The sequence below is a fragment of the Coccinella septempunctata genome, chromosome 7 (genome assembly GCF_907165205.1).
Source record: "Coccinella septempunctata chromosome 7, icCocSept1.1, whole genome shotgun sequence".
NCBI classification, from domain to species: Eukaryota; Metazoa; Arthropoda; class Insecta; order Coleoptera; family Coccinellidae; genus Coccinella; species Coccinella septempunctata.
The window spans coordinates 23,119,518-23,142,106 of NC_058195.1; the positions used below are offsets into that span (position 1 = coordinate 23,119,518).

The window sequence follows — 22,589 nt, forward strand, 5'->3', positions numbered from 1 at the left end:
CCCTGCGAAGTTTCTGACGCATTTCAGCATAACACAATGTTATTCTTTCGATCAGGACCTCTCGAGTCTGAACGCTAATTTAATAAACTTTTTCTTTCAAGGTGTTCCAGACATAAAAATCCAAAGGCGTAAGGTCGGAGCCTCTTTGTGGCCATCTTACGTTGCCCTCAACTCATGTTGAAAATGAGAAACCATGGTCGCATGGGGGTTTTCTCTTTTCCATACATGGGTTGAGGGTCAACGTGTGGTTGGCAGTCATGAGAGGTGAACTTTTAGGACGAGTAATATTTCCCGATCCGATTGATCCAAAGCATCTTGACAGACATATTGGAGAAAATGTCTGGTTTCAAATGAATGGCTGCCCAGCTCATAATAGCCGGAATGTACGGGACTAAATAAATCAATATTTTGGGGTGCAATGGATTGGGAGGTACAGTCCGGTAAGATGGCCAACAAGAAGCCCCGACCTTGCGCTTTTGGATTTTTATGTCTGGAACACCTTGAAAGAAAAAGTTATCACAATATTTTGAATAGAATCTGAGTGGTGTTATCGAATTCTTTTCGTAAGCAAACTAGATTATCACACGTCCGCAAAACTATAAACGTCCGATGAAGTCAGGATCTTCGCCAAAAAAAATTAATTTCAACTTTACCCTACTCTACCCTCTGCCGTCAATAGTCAAACGTTCCTAGCAGATTCCTTTTAAATCGTCTCAGTCGTCACTGAAGGTATTTAATTTTAGTTTATCGCAACATTTGCGAAATAATTTACTAGTTACGAGAAGTAAAAATTTCAAGACATAGATGAGTTCCAGAAAATGTCAGTTTAAATGTCAAAATGTGAAAAATCACTATAGTCTTTTCCAGAATTATTGACATCCCAGTAGGTTTTTAAAGTCCAGTTCAGTGTTGGAACCTGAAGATGGGATGCGATTAGTCATCCCGAAACCGGTAGTTTTTGTAGAATAAATTGGTGAGAGACAGTTTTTAGGTGTTTTTATTTATTTTGGTATATTATATCATCTGTTCATTTCAGCTCAAGCTAATTCAAATATCTATATTAAACTTATATCAGGTATCACATCACTCTGTAAATTAACTTGTACCTATAGGCGAAAACCAATCGTGTAACTGAAAGTCCTCTGAATTGATAATGATTTTTATGTGTATTTGTATAAATGATTAAATTGAAAGTTTGACTGAGGAATACCCTTCCACCTCCTGAACTGAAAATTTCCAATTGTTAGTTCGGGATACTCGAGTAATTTCCAATATTTCATCTCTATGATTCAAACAAAAATGCAGTTGCTGAAGAATACTTGTACCAGAGATAGAGTTTTCAAGAATAGTTTTTCAAGAATAGTTTTTCAAGAATATAAGGACTTCATACTGAAAAAACCTTTTTATCACTCTGGTAGGAGTAAAAAATCTCCATTGCTTTTGTATATTGATCTTCTGAAAAATTTCTGGAAAAGAGCTCCTGTCAAGTCAACCAAATATAACTACAATGATGTTCAGGAAATTCGTAAATTCGTAAACACGACAGAGGGTCAAGTAAGGTGTGGTGAAAATACAATTTTTGTGCATAGGATCCTAAACGTGCCAGTGCTCCTGAAATTAGGTCGACTCACTTCACTTAATCGGGCTTGTATACTTCCATACGTGTGCTATTATAGTTCGTATACGAAAAGAATCCAATAACACCACTTCAATTCAATTCAAAATATTGTCATTGAATATTTCTCATGACGACTGTTCATCATACCGGGATCGTATAAGTTTTCTTATAGTACATTTGAGGTGTATAAATCAAAAAGATGACAAAATAAATTCTCAAGCTCTTCAAATGCAGCGTTGCCAAATTTTCGGACTAGATGCGTCGGTCAACTATGCGGATTATATACATCAAGTTCATGTCGCTCGAAGCGCCCTCGCACTGGCCAAACTCTGAAGTTTTCTGTATATAATAACGAGTATAACCGACTTTTCAGACCCACCTGAAAATTCACCCCTAGCATCCCCTAACCCCCCTTATAACGATTCTATGGTCGAACGTTACCAGACCCGGAGCCGGGTCTGACAACGTCACTTTTGGACTGAAAAGTCGGTCGAGTATACCGTTTTGGGTCTGTATATGCGGTCGAACAAATCTATATATATATATATATATATATATATATATATATATAAATAAATAAATAAATATATATATATATATATATATATATATAATATATATATATATTATTCCAATTATATAACTCCTTCACCCGGAGGTCAGGTCGCCCAATGAACTTAACGGAAGTCACAACGAACTACGAGTTCATATATATATATATATATATATATATATATATATATATATATATATATATATATATATATATATATATATATATAGAATGAAGAGTTTGACTTAAAAATTCTCCCATCAAATTAGTCGTTATACCCTTAACTAATAAACTGAATATATATATATATATATATGAAGGGATAATTCCCAGAGTCGATTATATGCAATAGTTAAGGGGTGTGGGAAATTAAAGTAGAGAGTATAATTGTAGAGTCCTGAAGAAGATCCTAACCAGGATCGAAACGTTGACAATGAAATAAAGAAGAGAGAGACCTAAATCACGCTCTTTAATTTCCCACACCCCTTAACTATTGCATATATATATATATATATATGAACTCGTAGTTCGTTGTGACTTCCGTTAAGTTCATTGGGCGACCTGACCTCCGGGTGAAGGAGTTATATAATTGGAATAATTTTTGCTTATATATGTAGAGGGGAAGGTAAATAACAGGGGTACCTAAAGAGGGGAAAAGATTTTCATCGAAAAATTTTTCTTCAAACGAATCAGACCTTACTACCTCCGCATATATTTCTTATTAGTAGTGCGCTCTCACCTCCCGCAACGTTGCCAGATTTCAGGAGGACAGTAAGTAAGGCAGCTTGAATTCTACTCATATATAGAATACAGCTGCTCTTCCGATTCATTCACACATACTGAAACCTGTAAATAGTTCGAGAACGATACTGATATTAATAAACTTCATACGCTAATAATTGATTGATAAGGTTCATGATCTCGGTGTAAATGAATTTGGACAGAAATTATTATCTCTTCTTCATGAATATCAACAGTTATGAATAAATATGCTTATGTCTACGATACTTCGTCCGATAGGGGAGTTTAATACCGTATAGGTCCTAAAATGAATGATACATGACAATGAAATTTTTCGTTACATATGAGATTAATTCCAAAGACAATTTTACCGAATTTGTTCTGGTATGAAATAGTTATCTAAATTTTGGACATTATATTCACGACATGAGGAACTCCATTGAAATATTTTTCCCGAATGAATCAACAAAGATATACGTTTTACTTTCAGCTTCTATACTTCATTCACTTTCATTTTAGCACAGGATTGGCCATGGAAATTGAATACCTTTCACTCTGTATGGTACGAAAATGTTGGGCTAAGACGCTTGTCAAAACATTTTTGAGTTTTAAATAAATGCTACGTAGTCCGTTCTACGTGAGACTCTCAGTAATTACGTATTTCATCACAATGTCAAATCACTTCGGAAAATTTTGCGTCGAAAATATGTAACGAACATAATTGACATTTATACAAACTGATTGAAGACATACCAAATCTATTTATTTACATGGAAATTAGAAGTAATCAGTAGCTTGAGGAGAATTACTGTTGTTTATTTTATTTGGCTGAAGGCTGAAGACGTTACATCAGTTGTAGAATTCAAAAAAATCAACCCGAAGATGAAATGCATTTGATGCAGTGTTAGCATTGAATTGACTACTCATAGGTGGTAGGGAATGGGTATCTCTTGAAGAAATGAACGGATAATTACGAGAATGTTGAATTCCTCAACAAAAATCATCTTGCGTGAATGGTAGTCAAAATAATTAAAAGAAGTTTGAAGCAACAGGAGCTTCACCTTCAAACAAAACAACTGCCTAGTATTCATGTCTGTTTATTTTCAATACATCGATATAATAATAATAATTATACAGGGTGTGGCGTAATGAATGGATAATATGGAGCCTGCGGGTAGAGTACTCTATGGCGGTTCAAATAAATATATTCTACGTTTGGCAAAAGTGCCTTGGTTTTCGAGATATTGGGGATTTTCGATGAATCACCCCAAATAATAATAATAACTGGATATTGACATTTTTCATCATAGCGGTTCAAAAGAAACTCCTTGATTTGATGGCATTTCTTAATTGCTCGAGGAGTCTTTTGAAATTTTTCAGTACACAGGGTGTTTCACAAGTAAACGGACAAACGAAAACCGTGAATAGAGGGCATTGAGCTTAGTTCAAAAACACCTCATATGTGTGTCTTAGGCATTCCGTTTCCGATATAGAGAGGAGTTTATTCAAATTTCCCTAATTTTTGTTCGGCCATAACTCCAAATATTTTAGTTGGATTCGGCTGAAAATTCATCATCCGCTTAAACTTCTAAGTTTCAATAAAACAGAACATTAAAAGTTGACGAACACAGGACCGGACTCATTGAGGATATATTCAAATTTAAACTCATGCAAAACACTCTGTTTGTAGTTTTTCTCGTCATAATTTTGAATTTTTCAGGTATCTTCATTGATTTTCTCAAAATCAATGAAAATTTGGTATGCCTTTTCAGATTATTTCTAATGAATAATTGTTTGATCGTGAAATGTCTGGAAAAAACAGCGCTGCATATTGACTTTTACTTCACATTAATTAATGGGATGAATATGATCGCCAATCAACTGAGGAAATCTAAAAATGGAATTGGAAATGTTCAACTGAATTTTTTCGTACTCAATATATGTCTTGCATTTGTTTTTGATATTTATAGCATATCTGTTTATTCAGATAAGTCATTAACAGTGATAATAAGCTTTATTATTGATAATGAACAAAAATAGAAAAAACTACGCTATCATGATCATGAAAATAATAATTATAATTCGATATCTTCCGAATGAATCGCTTTTTATGGACATCGTGGAACTGAAGTAATTTTCCGAACTGATTTTCACCTCATTTGGTGTTTTAGTGAAGGTAATGATTGGCACTTCGAATAAGTGTGATAAATGCACTTTCGAATTCTTCACTGATTCCGTTATAGTCATTATTGGATCTATGGAAATCTATGGATTGTTCTGGTCTTATTACAATTTGTTATTGAAACATTGATGATATTCATGCACCAGCAAAAGTATTTATCAGTATTTCAGGTCATTTTATTAGAAGGGTAGGACCACAATATTGGACTGCTAGATCTCCAGATCTGACACCCCGCGATTTCTTTCTTTGTTTTTATTCACACAACTAGTTGTCCATAGAAACATAGATTCATTCTGAATATCAAGTTTTAAATTTTAGTTTCAAGATAGCGTAGTTTTTCCATCCATATTTGCATATTATCAATTTTGAAACATTTTATCCTTGTGAAAGAGTATTTTGAAGACCGAATATGGTATAATTGTTGAACACATTCAACAGAATATTCTTCGAAAAAAAATCAATTAAGGATTTCTAAATACATTTTCATGAAGTGCTCTATTCCTTAGAGGCGTCTGACCAAAACAATTATTTCTAGAACATGATCAACAGGTGGGGCAATCCAAAAATCAATTCATTTTGAGACAATAATAATGCAGATAACAAAAAAGTTTAAATTATGATTAAAAAACTACATACACGGTGTTTTTATGAGTTTGAAGTTAAGTAAAGCCTCACTGAGCCCGGTCCAGATTTTTGTCGAATTTTAATGCTCTGTTTCAATGAAATTAACAACTCAAGGCTAATTATAAATTTTCAGTCGACTTGATCAGAATTTCAGGAGTTATAGCCAAACGGAAATTCGAGAAATTTCAAAAAACCCCGAAGAAACCTATATATAGGGTGCCCCAAAACTATTGAATCAAACGTCACACCACGATAAAGTAGATCAAATACTATCGAATGACACCAACATTAGTTGAGCGAAAATGTACCGTTTCTAAAAAAACCTAACCTAACGTTGCCGATTTTCGAACTATTTTTTCAGTCACAAGGCCAATTTGTTATTAAGGATAGCGTTTTTCTCCCATATTATCACCCCTGTTTATTCTGAGTATTAAAAATCATGTAGAAAAAACAATTGTTTTAATTTACATTTACTTAGGTTATGGTTATCGATTAACTACTTAAAATAATTTCAATTAGGGGAGATGAAACAATAAAATTACTTCAATATAATTTAAAATCGATATCCTTTTTCACAAACTGGCCCTGTTATTAAGAAAAATAGTTCGAAAATCGGCAACTTTATGTATTTTATTAAAATTCTGATTATTTTAGAAACGGTACATTTTCGTCGAACTAATGTTGGTGTCATTCGATAATATTTGGTTTACTCTATCGTGGTGTGACGTTTGATTCACTAGTTTTGGAACACCTTGTATATGGTATGATTCTGAACTCAGCTCAATGCCCTCTATTCACGGTTTTCATTTGTCTATTTACTCGTGAAACACCCTGTATACTTCTTGTACTCTGAAAATTTTAAAACGAATGCCCTCACCGTCATATGAAAATTCAAATTCTTCTTGTTGTAAGAACCGTTCATCCTTTCACCCAACGACGATCCTAGTTACATGGCCCGTTGAAAACGAAATCGGCATCTGTTTACTGCAAAACACGTGTAAACGCTGATATGAAGGGTTCAAAATTTTCTACCTGATTCGGGCTTCTAAGGAACGAATTGCTCAAGATGCCGAGTTCGAATAACATTTCGTTTTGCGTGTTATATTGGATAAAATTGAATTTATTGCATGGATGATTCGAGAATTATTGATGTCCAGAATGCTCCAGAAAGATGAAAATTTTCAGATTTCATTGAAATTCTTGTGAAAATTATCTCGTATTTTTTCAAGTTCAGATTTTAATTCATTCAGAACTTTGAAGTTCGGCAAATAATGATGTAAATGATATAGATAACAGTCAATCACATTTCCTTCAGCGCAGTTGTTGTTTTGAAGAAAAAGCAGTAGATTCTCGCATAATCCGAAACTCTACATGAATAGGCCCAGTTGTTCAGTTCGGGATTAAAGTTTATCCTAAATTGATTTTGACATTTCAGTTCAGTTCTGTCAGGTTAATCTAGGATCATCTTAAATCTCGGCCTTATCCTGAACTGAACAACCAGGCCTTATAGTAATAGCAACGTAGCATTAATTAACTCGGTATATTATTGGAATAATATTAAATTTTCATAGCGGAGAATAGTGGTTTTCAGACTCGGTATTCACGAAATTCATTTTATTATGTTTTTTTTTTCATGTGAATCGGCCCGAAACCTTGGATCCCCTGACCTGATAGTTTCGTATACTTCTATGACAATAGCATAATAACTCAAATTTCAACATTTTCACAGAAATTTTTGAATTTAAGGGAGAGACACATTAAAAAAATCGATAGCAAGTTACCGCTTAAACTGCGAGCTTGCCGAAGTTGAAACTGGTACCAATCTACTCAGTGCTTCATAATATGTATAGTTTTATGACTCAGTGTTTTTCAGAACCTGTAAAAAAAAATTAAAAACTGTAGACTCGTCATCGCCTTCCAAGGCTGCATCTTGAAAGAGCTGTCTATATGGAAAAAAATTTATAGGAACTAGCCCCGCTTATTTTCATTAAGGAATCATCTCCCTTAGTCCTTCGCATTTTTTTACAGATATCCTGTATATAGATACATTTTATCTATGTACCTATTCATTTTGGATAGTAGAAGTTTAATCAATATGTGTTATTTTCGAAGACCAAAACAAAAATTTTAATTGCACCTGATTTGTTAATTGTAAGAATCATCATTTATTTTGAATAATAAAACTTCATGCGAAAATACTTAAATTAACTTTTGTCTTTCTCCTTTCATCATGCGTCCATCATGTGTCCGCTGTTCATCATAGCTTTTGGGAATTACCAATCAATCATATGTATCCGAGTATGTATCTATATTATTACCTTCATTTTGTAGATTCATCATGTCTTGACAAAAATATGGTTGCAATTTCAAAATATGTTAACTCGAGGCCTTCAAAAGACTTCAATTTTGTTTATTTTTTCCCTTACATCCTGTATGATCTATCGAAAAATGCAAATCTGTTTTGGATAATTCTTCATGAAATCTTACTTGTTTCGATATAATTTGTAATTTTCTTTATGATACATCACTAAAAAATTTAAATAAATAAATAAATAAATAAATAAATAAATAAATAATGTGCTTTATTTCAGGTAAAGTGTACACATGACATTGAACACTTGAAGTGAAACAGGGTCATTTTCTGCTTTATAGTCTGTGTTCCATAAAGTCTTCCACACTGTAGGGTTCGATTTCAAGTAGGAGTTTGATGATGAATTTCTTGAACTGTTGTAGAGTCCATTCTCCTCTTAGTTTGTGAGCTATCTTATTGTAATAACGAATATATCTATATTCAGGTCCCTTTTCAGTGAGGCTTAATCTGTGTCTTGGATATTTTAGTGCAGTTGTCCTCGTATTGTAATTACTTACTGTTTTCTCTTCGAAGTAGTGCTAGTTCTTGAATGTAAATATCAGGCTTTCTTGGATGTGTACAGCAGGAGCAGTCAAAAGACCATTCCTTCTGAAGACTCCCCTGCATGATTCCGTCCTCCTCATCCTACAGATCATTCTGAAGGCTCTCTTCTTCATTTTCAGCACTCTATGTAGGTTGTATGAACTACCATAGAACATGATGCCATACCTAAACACTGCCTGGTATATTGTTCTCAGTGAGGTTATGTCCAGATATTTATTGAGGACTCCCAAAGTGTATCAGATGATACCCAGTTGATTGCAAAGGTTGGAAATATGCTCTCCCCAATCAAGGGTTACCTCAATAGTGAGGCCTAGGAAGCGACAAGATTTAGTCAGTTCTAATGTGGAGTTAGACAGTGAAATGCTGGTGGGCACTTGGGGACCGGAATGAGCTGTCCTGAATAGGATGGCACTTGTTTTTTCAGAATTCATGCACAAACCGTTTGCTTCAAACCACTGGCTAGCACGATTTAGAGTTAGAGTTGAGCGTGAAATGGTAAACTCAACTCTAAATCGTGCTTGTCCAATACAGTGAAGTTTGTGTCATCTGCATAATTCACTGTCCTAACCATGGTTTCATCGAATATGGTACTTAAGTCATTTAGAAAAATGATGAAAATGATAGGGCCCAATATGCTACCCTGCGGAACTCTGTGAGTTCTTCTTCCGAAACTGTTGTTTTTCCGTTCTGAGAGATCACCACTCTCTGCCTGCGGTTTGCTAAATATGATTGAAACCAGTCTAGCTTGTTTATACCATATGCAGAAAGTTTATGGAGAATAAGGTCGTGGGACAGATTATCGAATGCCTTTGATAGATCCAGCATTAGACCCACTGTTATATTAGAATCCTCCAAGGCATTAAGGATTCCTGAAATGAACTCAAACACTGCTGTCTGAGTTGATCTACCTCTTACATAACCATGTTGTGTGGGTAAAAGGATCTTTTCTTTTACAAGGTATTCTACTAGTTGAGTGCAGATTGCTAGTTCCAGTATTTTAAACCAGAGAGAAGCTATATCCTATCCAAACATAAACGGATTGACACAAAAATTAAAAAGAATATTTCATGAAGAAAATGTAAAGATAGCTGTATATAACCAGAAAACAGTAGGAAATTTGTACAAGAGACTAAAAGACCCAATACCAAATTTATTGAAAAGCAATGTTGTTTATGAAATTGAGTGTGAAAACTGTGAAGGAAGATATATCGGACAAACATCTCAGTGGTTGAAAAGCAGGCTAGCGTTACATAAATCAGATATAACAAAACATCATGAGAGATGTGCGTTAGCAACACATGCTTTCAATTCAAATCACGAAATTAATTTCCAGGATGTGAAAGTATTGAGGATAGAAAAAAATTACCAAAAAAGAATTATATTAGAAATGATAGAGATAAATAAATAAGGAAATGCCATCAATAAAAAAACAGACACAAACAAATTAAGTATCATATATAAGTACCTGTTAGAAAAATCAGAAAGAAACTCCATATTTTTCGATGGTCCAGTCGATGGTTAGATGTCAAGTGTCATATAGAAATACTAAATTGACACAATAAGTAAATAATCAAAAAATATTTGTTCGGTAACTCGGTGATGTCCAGTAAAATTGATTTTATGTTTAAAGACCAAATGTTTGAAGCTTTGGAGAACTCCTATATTATATAACCTCATATTCAGTGAGTTTGGAAAGGAAACAAAAATGAATTGTGAAATTTATGTATATGTTTGTATTTCAGAAGCCCTGATGAAGAATAAAATAAATATTCGAAAGCTTGGCATAGAATGAAGAGTTTGACTTAAAAATTCTCCCATCAAATTAGTCGTTATACCCTTAACTAATAAACTGAATATATAATCATAGACTATTAATGTTGAAACTTATATATATATATATATATACAAGGTCTTCATAGAATATATATATATATATATATATATATATATATATATATTCTATGAAGACCTTGTATAGTCGCTTCAGGAATTATCGACATCGGCTGTGGATAATCGAATAAAGCATAAGAAAGGTTATGAGTTACGGGCAAATTGAAAGTGCATTGTTTTATTCCCTCCTTCCACAATTCCATAAAATTGAATATTTACCTGAGCAACAAGTCTGTAACGTAAGAGCCCAATGGTTTCAGGCTGGGATAACTTTTAGATGCCCAGGCGTCTGGTACCTTGCCGATCATCAGTGAATTCGTTACCTCTTCCAATTCGGATGACATGACAACTAAACCCTTGACAGCCTTCACCATATCTCTCAATGTTCTTTCCACAACATCAATGAGTCTATTGAACCTTATGAGTTCCTTGAAAAAAAATTGATCAATTATAGTTGTATGAAAAACTTCGATTCGAAACAACGTTATTATGCATTAGCTCGAGGCCGTGGAATCACCTCTGTGGAATTACACAGACGGAGCTGTGCAACGATTGATTCATTCATTACTATATTCCGTTACCGGGAATAAATCTACAAAAAGACAAAAAAATTTAAGCTGCGATCAGGCTTGTTATTTCTTAGGGCTTATTGCGACTGTGTTCCCTCCTGTGACTGAAGAGACTCAACCGTGACCTGTAGATCCTTCCACACTCAGGGCATGGATAGTCACCAACCAGATCTGGCCGCCGCTGTATCCTTCTCGAGTCTCCATTATCGTAAACGATACAGATAATGTAAGAGACGGAATTGATTAATAATATTCATATTATTGATGGCCTAATTAAGAAACCACGTGACTCACATTTGTCAGTTTTCATAGAAGACACAAGAAACTGATTATTCCTCTTATAATTGAAAAAGAATTTCTGTTATAATTCTTTTTTCTACATACATCCAAATATACCTTAGTATTTGTATGATACATTTATTGAATAATATAACGGAGAAACTATAGATTAGCAAAACTAAATAAATATCGGAAATTCGATTTAGTTGTTGTAACGAGGTTCATTAATTAGGCCATCGTTACTATAAATAATGATGACTTATTTATAGGATGGCTAATAGTTTATTGAATTAAAAACCACTTTTCAAAACAATTCCGACTAGTTTCGGGTTTTCCGAAGAATACAAAGTATTTTTTGTGACGTATCCTTAAAAGTTCGCCGCATTCTCCAGTAGCAGAGCAGTTATGTCAATGTGGGCTGCCCCTACAAGGGTTGACAGGTAGAAAAGAATAAGAATACCTTTTTGTGTTCTTCGTCTACTTTAACATTATATGTAGGTACTTTTCACTATCGTTCATCAGGTCTAACAAGTTGGCCTTCAGGAAGAGAATATTTCCAATGAAAATGGTAGCTAAGTGCTGGCGAGTGCTGAGGTTTAAATTGAAAAATATTCGTTAGTGGTGAAAAAACCGAAAATCAAATATTTCGGGCAGCGCGGAAAAATCAGCATTTTTTATCGATATCTAGAAAATAGTAGCGAAGTGCTGGCGAGTGCTGTAACGAAGTGAATTTTCACTCCATCGAAAAGAGAAATTTCTTCGTCGAAATGTTTATATATGAAATTTTTTGTCTGAAATTAACTGTAGAAATTAATCTCTTATTCAATGATAACCATAGTGCTCAGAAATTGTCAAAAAATTGGGCACATAATGCAAAATATCACTTTATGAGAAATGCTATTGGAAATGAGTTTGTAGCACTTAACTGCATAAGTACAAATGAAATGCCAGCAGATATACTTACAAAAAGTTTAGGTTGTCAGAAGCATTTCAAATTTATGAAGCAACTTGGAAATACTGAACATTTTTGTTCTTGTCGGGATGAAAATGTATCTCAAGGCAGTGTGTTAAAATGTGTATTAAAGTGATCTTATTGTTAGTATTCTCTTGTATAGAAATGCACGGTCAGATATTAGTTGAATACAGTTTTAGTTCGTTGAAAGTTACCGGTAGTTTCATTTCTTGTACAGATGGTTTGCTGTATAAAGCTCAGAAAGTAATTATACTGCATAGTCATAGAAAACAAATATTGACAAAATTGCATGTAGGACATCAAGGAATTTCAAAATCAATTTCAGTCGCGAGTAATTCCTTGTATTGGCTGGGAATGAACGACCAAATCAAGAATTTTGTAGCATGTCCAACAGTGGCCCTTTCTCAGCGAGCCGAGGCCATGATTTCTCATGAGATTGTAAATCGCCCTTGGTATGTTGCGCATGTCAGGCGCAGACTGGTTGTTTGTTGGACAGGGCACTGGCGTCAGTCTTACCGTAGAATTGAAAGACAGAACATTGTCCAATAGTAGTTCACCTGTGGGCATTTTTCTACAAGAATAAAGTCCCATCAAAAATTGTCGTTAAATAATTATATTTCCACGACCTTCACCACATAAAAAAGGAAATATTATAATATAGAGAGGACAATCAAAAATATTGAGAATGATCTCCACTAAAGGCTGGAAGACCACCCAAACAGTATACCCCATTAATACCAAATACGCTACCAAGAAGATTACAAAGACATTGGTGGGCTGATCTAATGAGATAATGAGCATCTCTCAGTGGAGAAAAGCTTTTCCCGCTGTTTACTTTTTTTTCTCAAACTTCGATATCAAATTAACATAATTTTGTTTATTAATTATTATATAATAATAAAAAATGTTTTATGTAATTTTGTTCAATGAAATAAATGGATTTGGTATTATATTACATTTTTATTATTAAATGAATTATGTATTCTCAGCTGAAGAATAGTTTTCTACATATTTTGTTAGCATCATAAGTGTTTCTATGCATGAAACATAGTATTTTGAAAAAAAAAAATAGTTTTTGTTTTTTTCTATTATGCTCCACCACTTCAAAAAAAATGAAAAATTTCTTGAGGTTAGATAACTACGAAAGACATTTTCTGACAAAGTTTCGTGGTTGACACTTTTAAGTAACATAAAAAAAAAATATATTATTATTTTATATCTGCTCTCAAAAATAGGATTTTCAACTGAGAGTCATAATGAAATGTCTTCCTTATTACTCTTACTACTGAAAACGATAAAAAAAATCACCATCAACCAATTTTGAATTTTAGTCGAAAAAAAAAATTTAATTGAAAAAACAGTTTTTTTCGAAAAATTCGGAAACCGTTAGAGATAAACAGCTGAAAATCGGGGTGAATTATTTTTGTTCAATGTCAAATCGATCCCCTGTGTTTAAATCGAAAAAGGCGCGGGGGCAGATTTTCCATATAAACCCGGCTATACCCTTTATCAAGAATATGGAGAGACATAGAAGCACTTCACGAACAACTATTAGCCGACAATAAGGAAGAAGTCACAAAGTACGTGAAGAGTGAAGTCTACGAGGAATTCCAATCACAATACCACGATATCATAGAAGATATAATCACCACTTCACCATTGGGTAATCCATCCCAAACTAAGACACTTTCGATAAATCTACCAAAGATCAGTATTCCAATCTTCAACGGAGACCACGAAACTTGGATTACGTTCAGAGACATTTTCACACAAACCATACACGACAATCATGAACTAGGGGACGCTGAAAGAATGAAGTACCTGAAAAGCCAAACCAGGGGTGAGGCCGCAAAGCTTATTCAACGTCTTGAAGTATCTGAAAGGAATAACCATATAGCATGGGAATTGATAAAGAAAAGATACAATAACAATAGACTTCTTTTCAACAAATACGCTGACAACATCTTAAATCTACCATGCTTGCAACAAGCATTCGGTGGGTCACTCAAGAGACTTCATGACACCGTGCAGGAAAATCTCAGAGCCATAGAAAATATGGGAATCACAGCGGAACAATTGGGTACCAAGATAATTGCGCACATGCTGCTAAAGAAGTTGGACAACGAATCCCGAAAACTCTACGAACAAGCCACTATAACTCACAAGGACGCTCAAGAACTACCGGACATTCTAGAATTTCTAGAAAACAGATTCCAATCACTCGAAGCATTACGACGCACGATCAAGAAGTCGGACAACCAACAAGCAACAAGGATACAAAATTATTATAGCGACGTCCGATCCTGTAAAGTATGGGAGGTGCCGCCGGAAAGAAAGAGAGACGCCGGGACCAGCACTGAACCGCCAGCCACCAGGACCGTGGGGACCGGTGGATTCCAGGTATACCTGGGGTTGGGCCCCCGAAGCTGCTGGCGGTGTGGCAACGAAGGCCACCGAAGAGAGCACTGCAGAGGGGAGCGACTGAAATTCTGCTCTAGGTGTGGTTGCGTGGGTGTTCTATCACGGGATTGCTGTGCCCGAACCACCGGCCGTGGCCGAAGACCCCCCTTAACCCCCGTCAGCCAGCGAGGAACCCCGAGCCGGAGCGGATCCTCAGGAAGCGGGGCAGAGGCCGTACTCCCGGATCTCCGGTTGAGGCCCGCCGGACCGACGCCTGCACCGACGCCTGCACCGACGCCTGCACCGACGCCTGAACCGACGCCTGCACCGACGCCTATACCGATACCGTCCGAACCGTCGCCGTCCACACCGTTGCCGACCCCACCGAAGAAGAAGGTGAAAATAGATTAAGAGTACCGTAAAATATCACCGAATTAAATCCCGTTGAATTAAATACCGTTCCGAAAAAAAATATCTTTTATTTCACCAACCAAAATGGTGGAAGCGCTAACCGTTTCCACCATCAACGTACCGCTAACTAGATCACAATATCAGAAAATAGTTCCGAGTTCAATAACCCCGCAACTTTGGTCTGTTCACAGGCTGCCACCGCAAATTACACTGAAACCCCAGGAGGGTTAGAAGAAAAATAAAACTCCGTTTTATTTTTCTTGCACACTGCAGAGGGGGGTGTGATGAACCAGATTTTGCTCCGCCACAAAAAATTAAATTTTTCCACCGATACTTGCATAATAATGCCTGATAACCGAAATATTTTTGAAGAAAACCGAAATACTGTCATAGGGGGTGTACCGATAACAATAGTTGTGTGTTAGATTGAAAGGAGCCTTACCGATAATTGTTAGTTCATAGCTTTCCACCGGTCAGTCTCTGTTAGTAGGAAAGACCGTATCTCTTATGTTTTCAGAAATAATTTATTTCAATAATTCTTTCCGTTCTACCATTTTTTGTTTGCTCTGATAAAGTTCTCATAACTTTTTCTACTTTCCTCCTCATCCGTTACCTCTGTCTTTTTCTGGGCCCATTGAATAACCGTATCATTTTGCTCCAATGGATTGGTGAGTTTCCCATAGGGGGGAGAGTTTTTCTGAGTAGAGAGGGGATATTTCTTCGCGGCCCTGGAAGGTGAAGAGAAAAAAGAGACAATCTTTGTTGAGAGTCGAACGAGTGAGGTGTGTGGAAAGTGAAAACCGTACTTACGAGACAAAAAGGGAAATCTAAGTCAAGTGATTTTTGAAATTATTACCGTTTCATTGCACCTTTATGGAATAATATTCTCTCTAGACTTGAGCTTGGCTGAAAACCGTGAGCTAACCATTTCCTGCTGTATATAGCTTTCCGTTACCGTAGGGTGCCATTTGGGTCCCAGGAGGACGTTGGGCCCCCCTGACTTTTCCGATTCTTGAATAGTTGACCGTTTCATCCCGATATCCAACCGTTTGAATTATAGTTATAGGTTAGATTCGCCGAGCATAGAGTTGGGATTACATAACCGTCGAATACCCTCACCGCCGGACTCTGTGGCCGCTGTTTGACAGTCGGCCGTCTTTAGTGTCTTGAGGTCACCGAGAGAGAGAGCGAGAGACCGAAGGACACCTGATCATAGACAAACCACCGAGACAGAGATAGAGGGCGAACCCCGGTGAACTGGTGTTTTTAAATTTTGACCTGACTGAATTCCGTTTATTATTTTTAAAACCGTTCGTACTTTTCATTCAATTATGTTTTGCCTTAGTTGAAATATTTTTCCGAAACAGTGCATGTTTCTTTACACTTAGTTTAATTGAAACTTGACTTACTTCCGTATATTTTTCCGAAACCGTGCATGTTTCTTTGCACTTAGTTTAATTGAAACTTGACTTACTTCCGTATATTTTTCCGAAACCGTGCATGTTTCTTTGCACTTAGTTCAATTGAGACTTGACTTACTTCCGTATATTTCTCCGAAACCGTACATATTTCTTTACACTTAGTTTAGTTGAGACTTGACTTACTACCGTATATTTCCGAAACCGTCCATTTTCCTGAAATGAAACTTTGCCAGCCGTCCTGCGCCGACCAGACACAGCCGTTGACGTCCACGATTTAGTGTATCCGTATATCTTCTTTTGTGTACAGTTTATGTTAATAGAAATAAATAGTTGAATATTTATTTTTGCTGCCAATTATTTTGCCAGTGAGAGTCTATTTCTTGAATCAGTTTCATCTAAGAGTTTAGTTAGAAGAGGTAAGTACTCTTTCTGATGCCTAAAGACCGTTGAAAAGCAGACACTTAGAAGACGCTACCGCCTTAGTCTTCATCGATACCCTTCTCCACTGATACTCAAGTCTACCCGGGCTCTCCAATTCTTTGGGGATTCTGTGAGAGACGTGGGGTTTGACTGATTGCCCCACTGGCGCCCGAGCAACCGTAAGGAGCGGCCAGAGTACGAAAAGTCTGTCACAAATTTGGCCAGAACGTAGTTTATACCTCAGTTTAGAACGGCAAATGGTTATGTTAATCTATTTCATCAGTGCTGAAAGTTTGTACTAGTTATAAATGGTGATTTGCATGAATGTTTAACTTTTATGACGTGTGAGAACGGGACCTGGCACACACGCCGACCACTGATCGGTGCCGGTAAAATGCCGGTGAGCAACCGTTCAATACCGGCAATACCGGGATGTAGTGGCGTACGTGACTAAGTATACGTTTGTACAAGCATCGATTGTTTACCATTGAACTCAAGAGAGAGTACTTCCCTGACTTCGATGTTGTTTTCCGACCATATCAGTCGAATTCGCTCGGCTGATCGTTTGTCCCGTAAAAATCCGGTGAGTGTGCTCGCAACTGCTACGCCTAGTTGCACACACACCGATTTTGGACGGCCCGGAATAAAATCGGTCAATATTTTATCGGTAGCAGTTGCGAGCACACTCACCGGATTTTTACGGGACAAACGATCAGCCAAACGAATTCGACTGATATGGTCGGAAAACAACATCGAACCCAGGGAAGAACTCTCTCTTGAGTTCAATGGTAAACAATCGATGCTTGTACAAACGTATACTTAGTCACGTACGCCACTACATCACGGTATTGCACCGGCACCGTTCACCGGTCGGCATGTGTGCCAGGTCCCGTTCCCACACGTGGTTTACTATTGGAATTTGGACGACCGATATAAAATCGGCCGTCCAAAATCGGTGTGTGTTCAACTAGGCTAAGGAAATACATAGCCAGAAAATAGAGAGACCGGCGCCGGCGTAGGTAGAGTCAAATGATATCCGGTTATAGAAACTGAGGTCAAATGGAAATGGTCATTTATTTAGATTATCGAATATTCATCCGTCTGGAGAACCTGAAAATGAATTTCTTCATAAACTTTTTAGGGTTTTCACTCCCAATCTCTGAAACAAAATCAATTAAAAATGAAATCAACGATTTGCTCCTGCGTGAATTCTTGCACTAATTTGTCAGGAGCAAATTAACTAGAAAAAATTGTTGCCTGACAATGAACTCAAAATAAATAACGTTGAAATTATAATTCTTTGTAACGTTTCGGAGTCTATATCAGACTCCTTCATCAGACGAAAAAATCTACTTTTGAAAATCTTCTTAATTGTCGTTTTTTGTCTGACATTAATTGTCAACACACAAATTAGTGCAAGAATTCACGCAGGAGCAAATCGTTGATTTCATTTTTAATTGATTTTGTTTCAGAGATTGGGAGTGAAAACCCTAAAAAGTTTATGAAGAGATGCAAAATCCTCCCAAAATAAATTTCAATCGATATCTGAAAATGAATTGTTTCTTGGAGTTAAGCTGAGAAGCCTGATGTGAAGGAAATTCGAAACCTGAACACTTTGATTTTGCTTATGGAACCACACAAAGCAAGGCGGCCAATTTATTTGGGGCAAACACTTATGGAGAGTTACTAAGACTAAGAGGTATTAACTTAATAACTCTGCTAATTTCATCGGCAGATGGCAATACCATAGAGGAAAGAGGCAGTCAAATAGCAGGACTATACAGGAAAGTTCAATAAGTAAAAAGTAAGTTGAATCGGTGGAACCTGGGATCGGCTCAAGTTGATTTAATTTAAATCACAAGGCAGATGAGTTTTGAAGAAGAGTAAAACATTAGTTAGATTGTGGCATGATACGACAAAACTTAGGCTGGCTCATAGAGTTTAGAAGAAGTTAAAAGATATTATGTTTTCTTTCCAACTATGTATACCTATCTTTATCACTATGAGTTTGTTTTTTTTCAAGCCGCTTGCTTTTCATGAATATAATAAATAATTCTAATTTCAGAAAGGTGTGTTAGGTTTATGTTCATCAGTATCGAGGATGAGTTTTTCGTCAAAGAATCACATTGAGAAATGTTTTCTTCTCGAGCGAATTCTCAAGTGATATGAGAGAGGAGTTTTTGAAGTTCGCTTTCATTTGGAGTTTTTTTACCTAAAAGTTATTCCCTCATTACAACAGAGTTCCATGAAAAAAACTTCCCAGAAGGGAATGATGGCCGTTTGAACTAAAAAATTTTCTCTGGCCCCGGATTCATAGTCAGATGAATACAGTTGTTATCGAACTACTATTACTAAAAAAAATAACAGTATCGAAACATATTTACCTGTCTCAGAACTGTGTTCATAGAATTAGTGTACATTACTGGATATTTTTCGCTGACATCTATGATATCGAACTGTGGTGGAATTTTTCCCAAGATGTCGTTAGCTAGGTCGATAATAGCACCTTGTGTATCTTCCCCAGCACCGCCAGCTATCAGTTGTGTTTGCGTCAACAGAACTCCACTGAGAAGCTTGAATATAAAAATGAACATTATAAGATAATATTCTGAAGTTCTTAAGCTTACCATTTTTTTGATGAATAAAAAAATCACCACAAAAAGGATACATTTGGTTGTATGATATTTTGGTTTTTCGATAACAGACCAAAATAGACTACAATAATTATAGATAGAAAAAATCATTAGTCAAAATAAAATCATTTTTGAACAGAGAAAAATTGCAAAAATTTCTGATGAGTATGAATTATTCTTACAAACAACATCGACAAGAGAAAACATTGAAGCCTTACCGGCGTGCAGCTAGCAGCCAAAATGTAGCAGCCAGTTTCCGAATATACCCGAACGACCAGTGGCGTCGTAAGAATATATTCCTGTGTCGTTATTTTCGAGAAGAAATATTTTCTTTCAATGGATGTGAACTGAGAGAACCAAGATTCCTCCTGTTACAAGATATATAGAAATTCTTGTAGATACTTACTTGAGGAAGTGATTTGGTATTCGTTGGCATCTGGAAACACATGAAGAACATAATCGGAGTTCAATGAAATAAAATATATTTATATTAAATAGGAGGACGAGTAGAAACCAGCATCAAAATTACCTGATGAATTACTAATAAAAGGGGAAAAATATGGTTAGAAGGAAAATCCTTTCGGTGCCGTCGAAGTGGGTGAAACTACCCCCGAAAGTACGCAAAAATTATTATCTATATGAAGGCGCCGAGAAACCAGCTTCAAACTAACATGAAGTATTATCCTTCTAATGAGGAATATATGTTGTAAAGGCAAATCCCTTCGGTGCCGTCGAAGTAGGTGAAACTACCACCGAAAATAACTCAAAAAGTATTTTCAATATGAAGGCGACGAGAAGCCAGCTTAAAACTAATATTAAAAATTATGCTTATAATGAGGAATATATGTTGCAAAGTAAAATCTCTTCGGTGCCGTCGAAGTAGGTGAAACTACCGCCGAAAATACTCAAAAATTATTTTCAATATGAAGGCGACGAGAAGCCAGCTTCAAACTCACATGATAAATTACTCTGGTAATGGAAAATATATGTTGTGAAGGAATATCTCTTCGGTGCCGCCAAAGTGGGAGAAACTACCTCCTAAAATACTCAAAATTTATTTTCAATATGAAGGCGACGAGAAGAAAACTTCAAACTCACATGATAAATAACTCTGGTAATGGGGAATATATGGTGTGAAGGAAAATCTCTTCGGGGCCGTCGAAGTGGATGAGACTATCCCCGAAAATACTCAAAAATTATTTCCAATATGAAGGCGATGAGAAGCCAGCTTCAAACTAACATGATAAATTACTCTGTTAATGGGAAATATAAGGTGTAAAGGAAAATCTCTTCTATGCCGTCGAAGTGGGTGAAACTAACCCCGAAAAAACTCGAAAATTATTTTCAATATGAAGGCGACGAGAAGCCAGCTTCAAACTCACATTCACCACCCCTTCGACGGCACCGAAGAGATTTTTCTTCATACAATATATTACTCATTATATGAGAAATTCATCATGTGAGTTTGAAAGGGGCTTCTCGTCGCCTTCATATTTAAAATAATTTTTGGGTATTTTAGTGGGCAGTTTCACCCTTTTCGATGGCACCGGAGAGATTTTCCTTGATACCATATACTACTCATTATAAGAGTAAAATTCATCGTGTGACTTTGAAGCTGGCTTCTCGTCGTCTTCAGGTTGAAAATAATTTTTGGGGGTAGTTTCACCCACTTCGTCGGCACCGAAAAGATTTTCTTTCATACCATATATTACTCATTTTAAGAGTAATTTATCATGTTAGTTTGAAGCTGGCTTCTCGTCGCCTTCATATTGGAAATAATTATTGAGTATTTTAGGGGGTAGTTTCACCCACTTCGACGGCACCGAAGAGATTTTCCTTCATACCATATATTACTCATTATATGAATAATTTATCATGTGAGTTTGAAGCTGGCTTCTCGTCACCTTCATATTGAAAATAATTTTCGAGTATTTTAAGGGGTAGTTTCATCCACTTCGACGGCACCGAAGAGATTTTCTTTCATACAATATATTGCTCATTATAAGAGTAATTTATTATGTGAGTTTGAAGCTGGCTTCTCGTGGCCTCCATATTGAAAATAATTTTTGGGTATTTTAGGGGGTAGTTTCACCCACTTCGACGGCACGGAAGAGATTTTCCTTCATATCTTATACTACTCATTATTAGAGTAATTTATCATGTGAGTTTGAAGCTGGCTTCTCTTCGTCTTCATATTGGAAATAATTTTTGAGTACTTCCGGGGGTAGTTTCACCCACTTCGACGGCACCGAAGAGATTTTCCTTCATACCATATATTACTCATTATAAGAGTAATTTATCATGTGAGTTTAAAGCTGGCTTCTCGTCGTCCTCATATACCAAATGATTTTTAAGTACCTCAAGGTTTTTGTTCAACCTTCTTCGACGACACCGAAGGGATTTTCCTTCTAACCGTATAATACACCACTTATTAGTAATTCATCAGGTAACTTTGATGCTGGCTCCTCCTCGTCCGACTATTCAATATAAATATATTTTATGTTCGACCTCATCATAAACACTTCATTTATGAATTCGTTTAGTGTCCATAATTGACTACTTTATTGGACACCACTTTATTGGACTCAACTGTCACTATCATTCTGTCAAGTAAATATACTAGATGCGAATAACACTTTATTCGAGGAAGAAGAATTGAACTTCAACCTTAAAACAAAATTATGAATAACTATTCTAAGCATTAGTGTGGTAGTGAATATTAAAAACACATTCTTTGTTATCATAAAAATGCATGCCTGAGGAAGTCGAGCTCGAAGTGGAAGCACAGTTTTCGATCTGTAAAACTCTTGATCAACCACTTCCTGGCCCAATATTCTGGTGGCAATTTTAGTACTTTCCGATTCATCTACGTAATCCATAGCGAAGAACTTTTGTGAGCTTCCAATTTACTATTGAATAAGCCAGAATACTGTCTTCTGTTGATTTCACAATTTCCTTCGT

At 36.1% G+C, this 22,589-nt stretch overlaps 1 protein-coding gene across 1 annotated transcript in view; it reads right to left on the reverse strand.

Annotated features, from left to right (window-relative positions):
- LOC123316425 (dynein axonemal heavy chain 3) overlaps nt 1-22,589 on the reverse strand; it is a 2,043,583-nt gene that overhangs the window by 70,340 nt on the left and 1,950,654 nt on the right. The window contains exons 52-53 of the mRNA XM_044902499.1: nt 19,380-19,568; nt 10,742-10,950 (exon numbers count right to left, since the gene is read on the reverse strand). Of these exons, the coding sequence (XP_044758434.1) occupies nt 10,742-10,950; nt 19,380-19,568 (398 nt within the window). The remainder of the gene's footprint in view (nt 1-10,741; nt 10,951-19,379; nt 19,569-22,589) is intronic.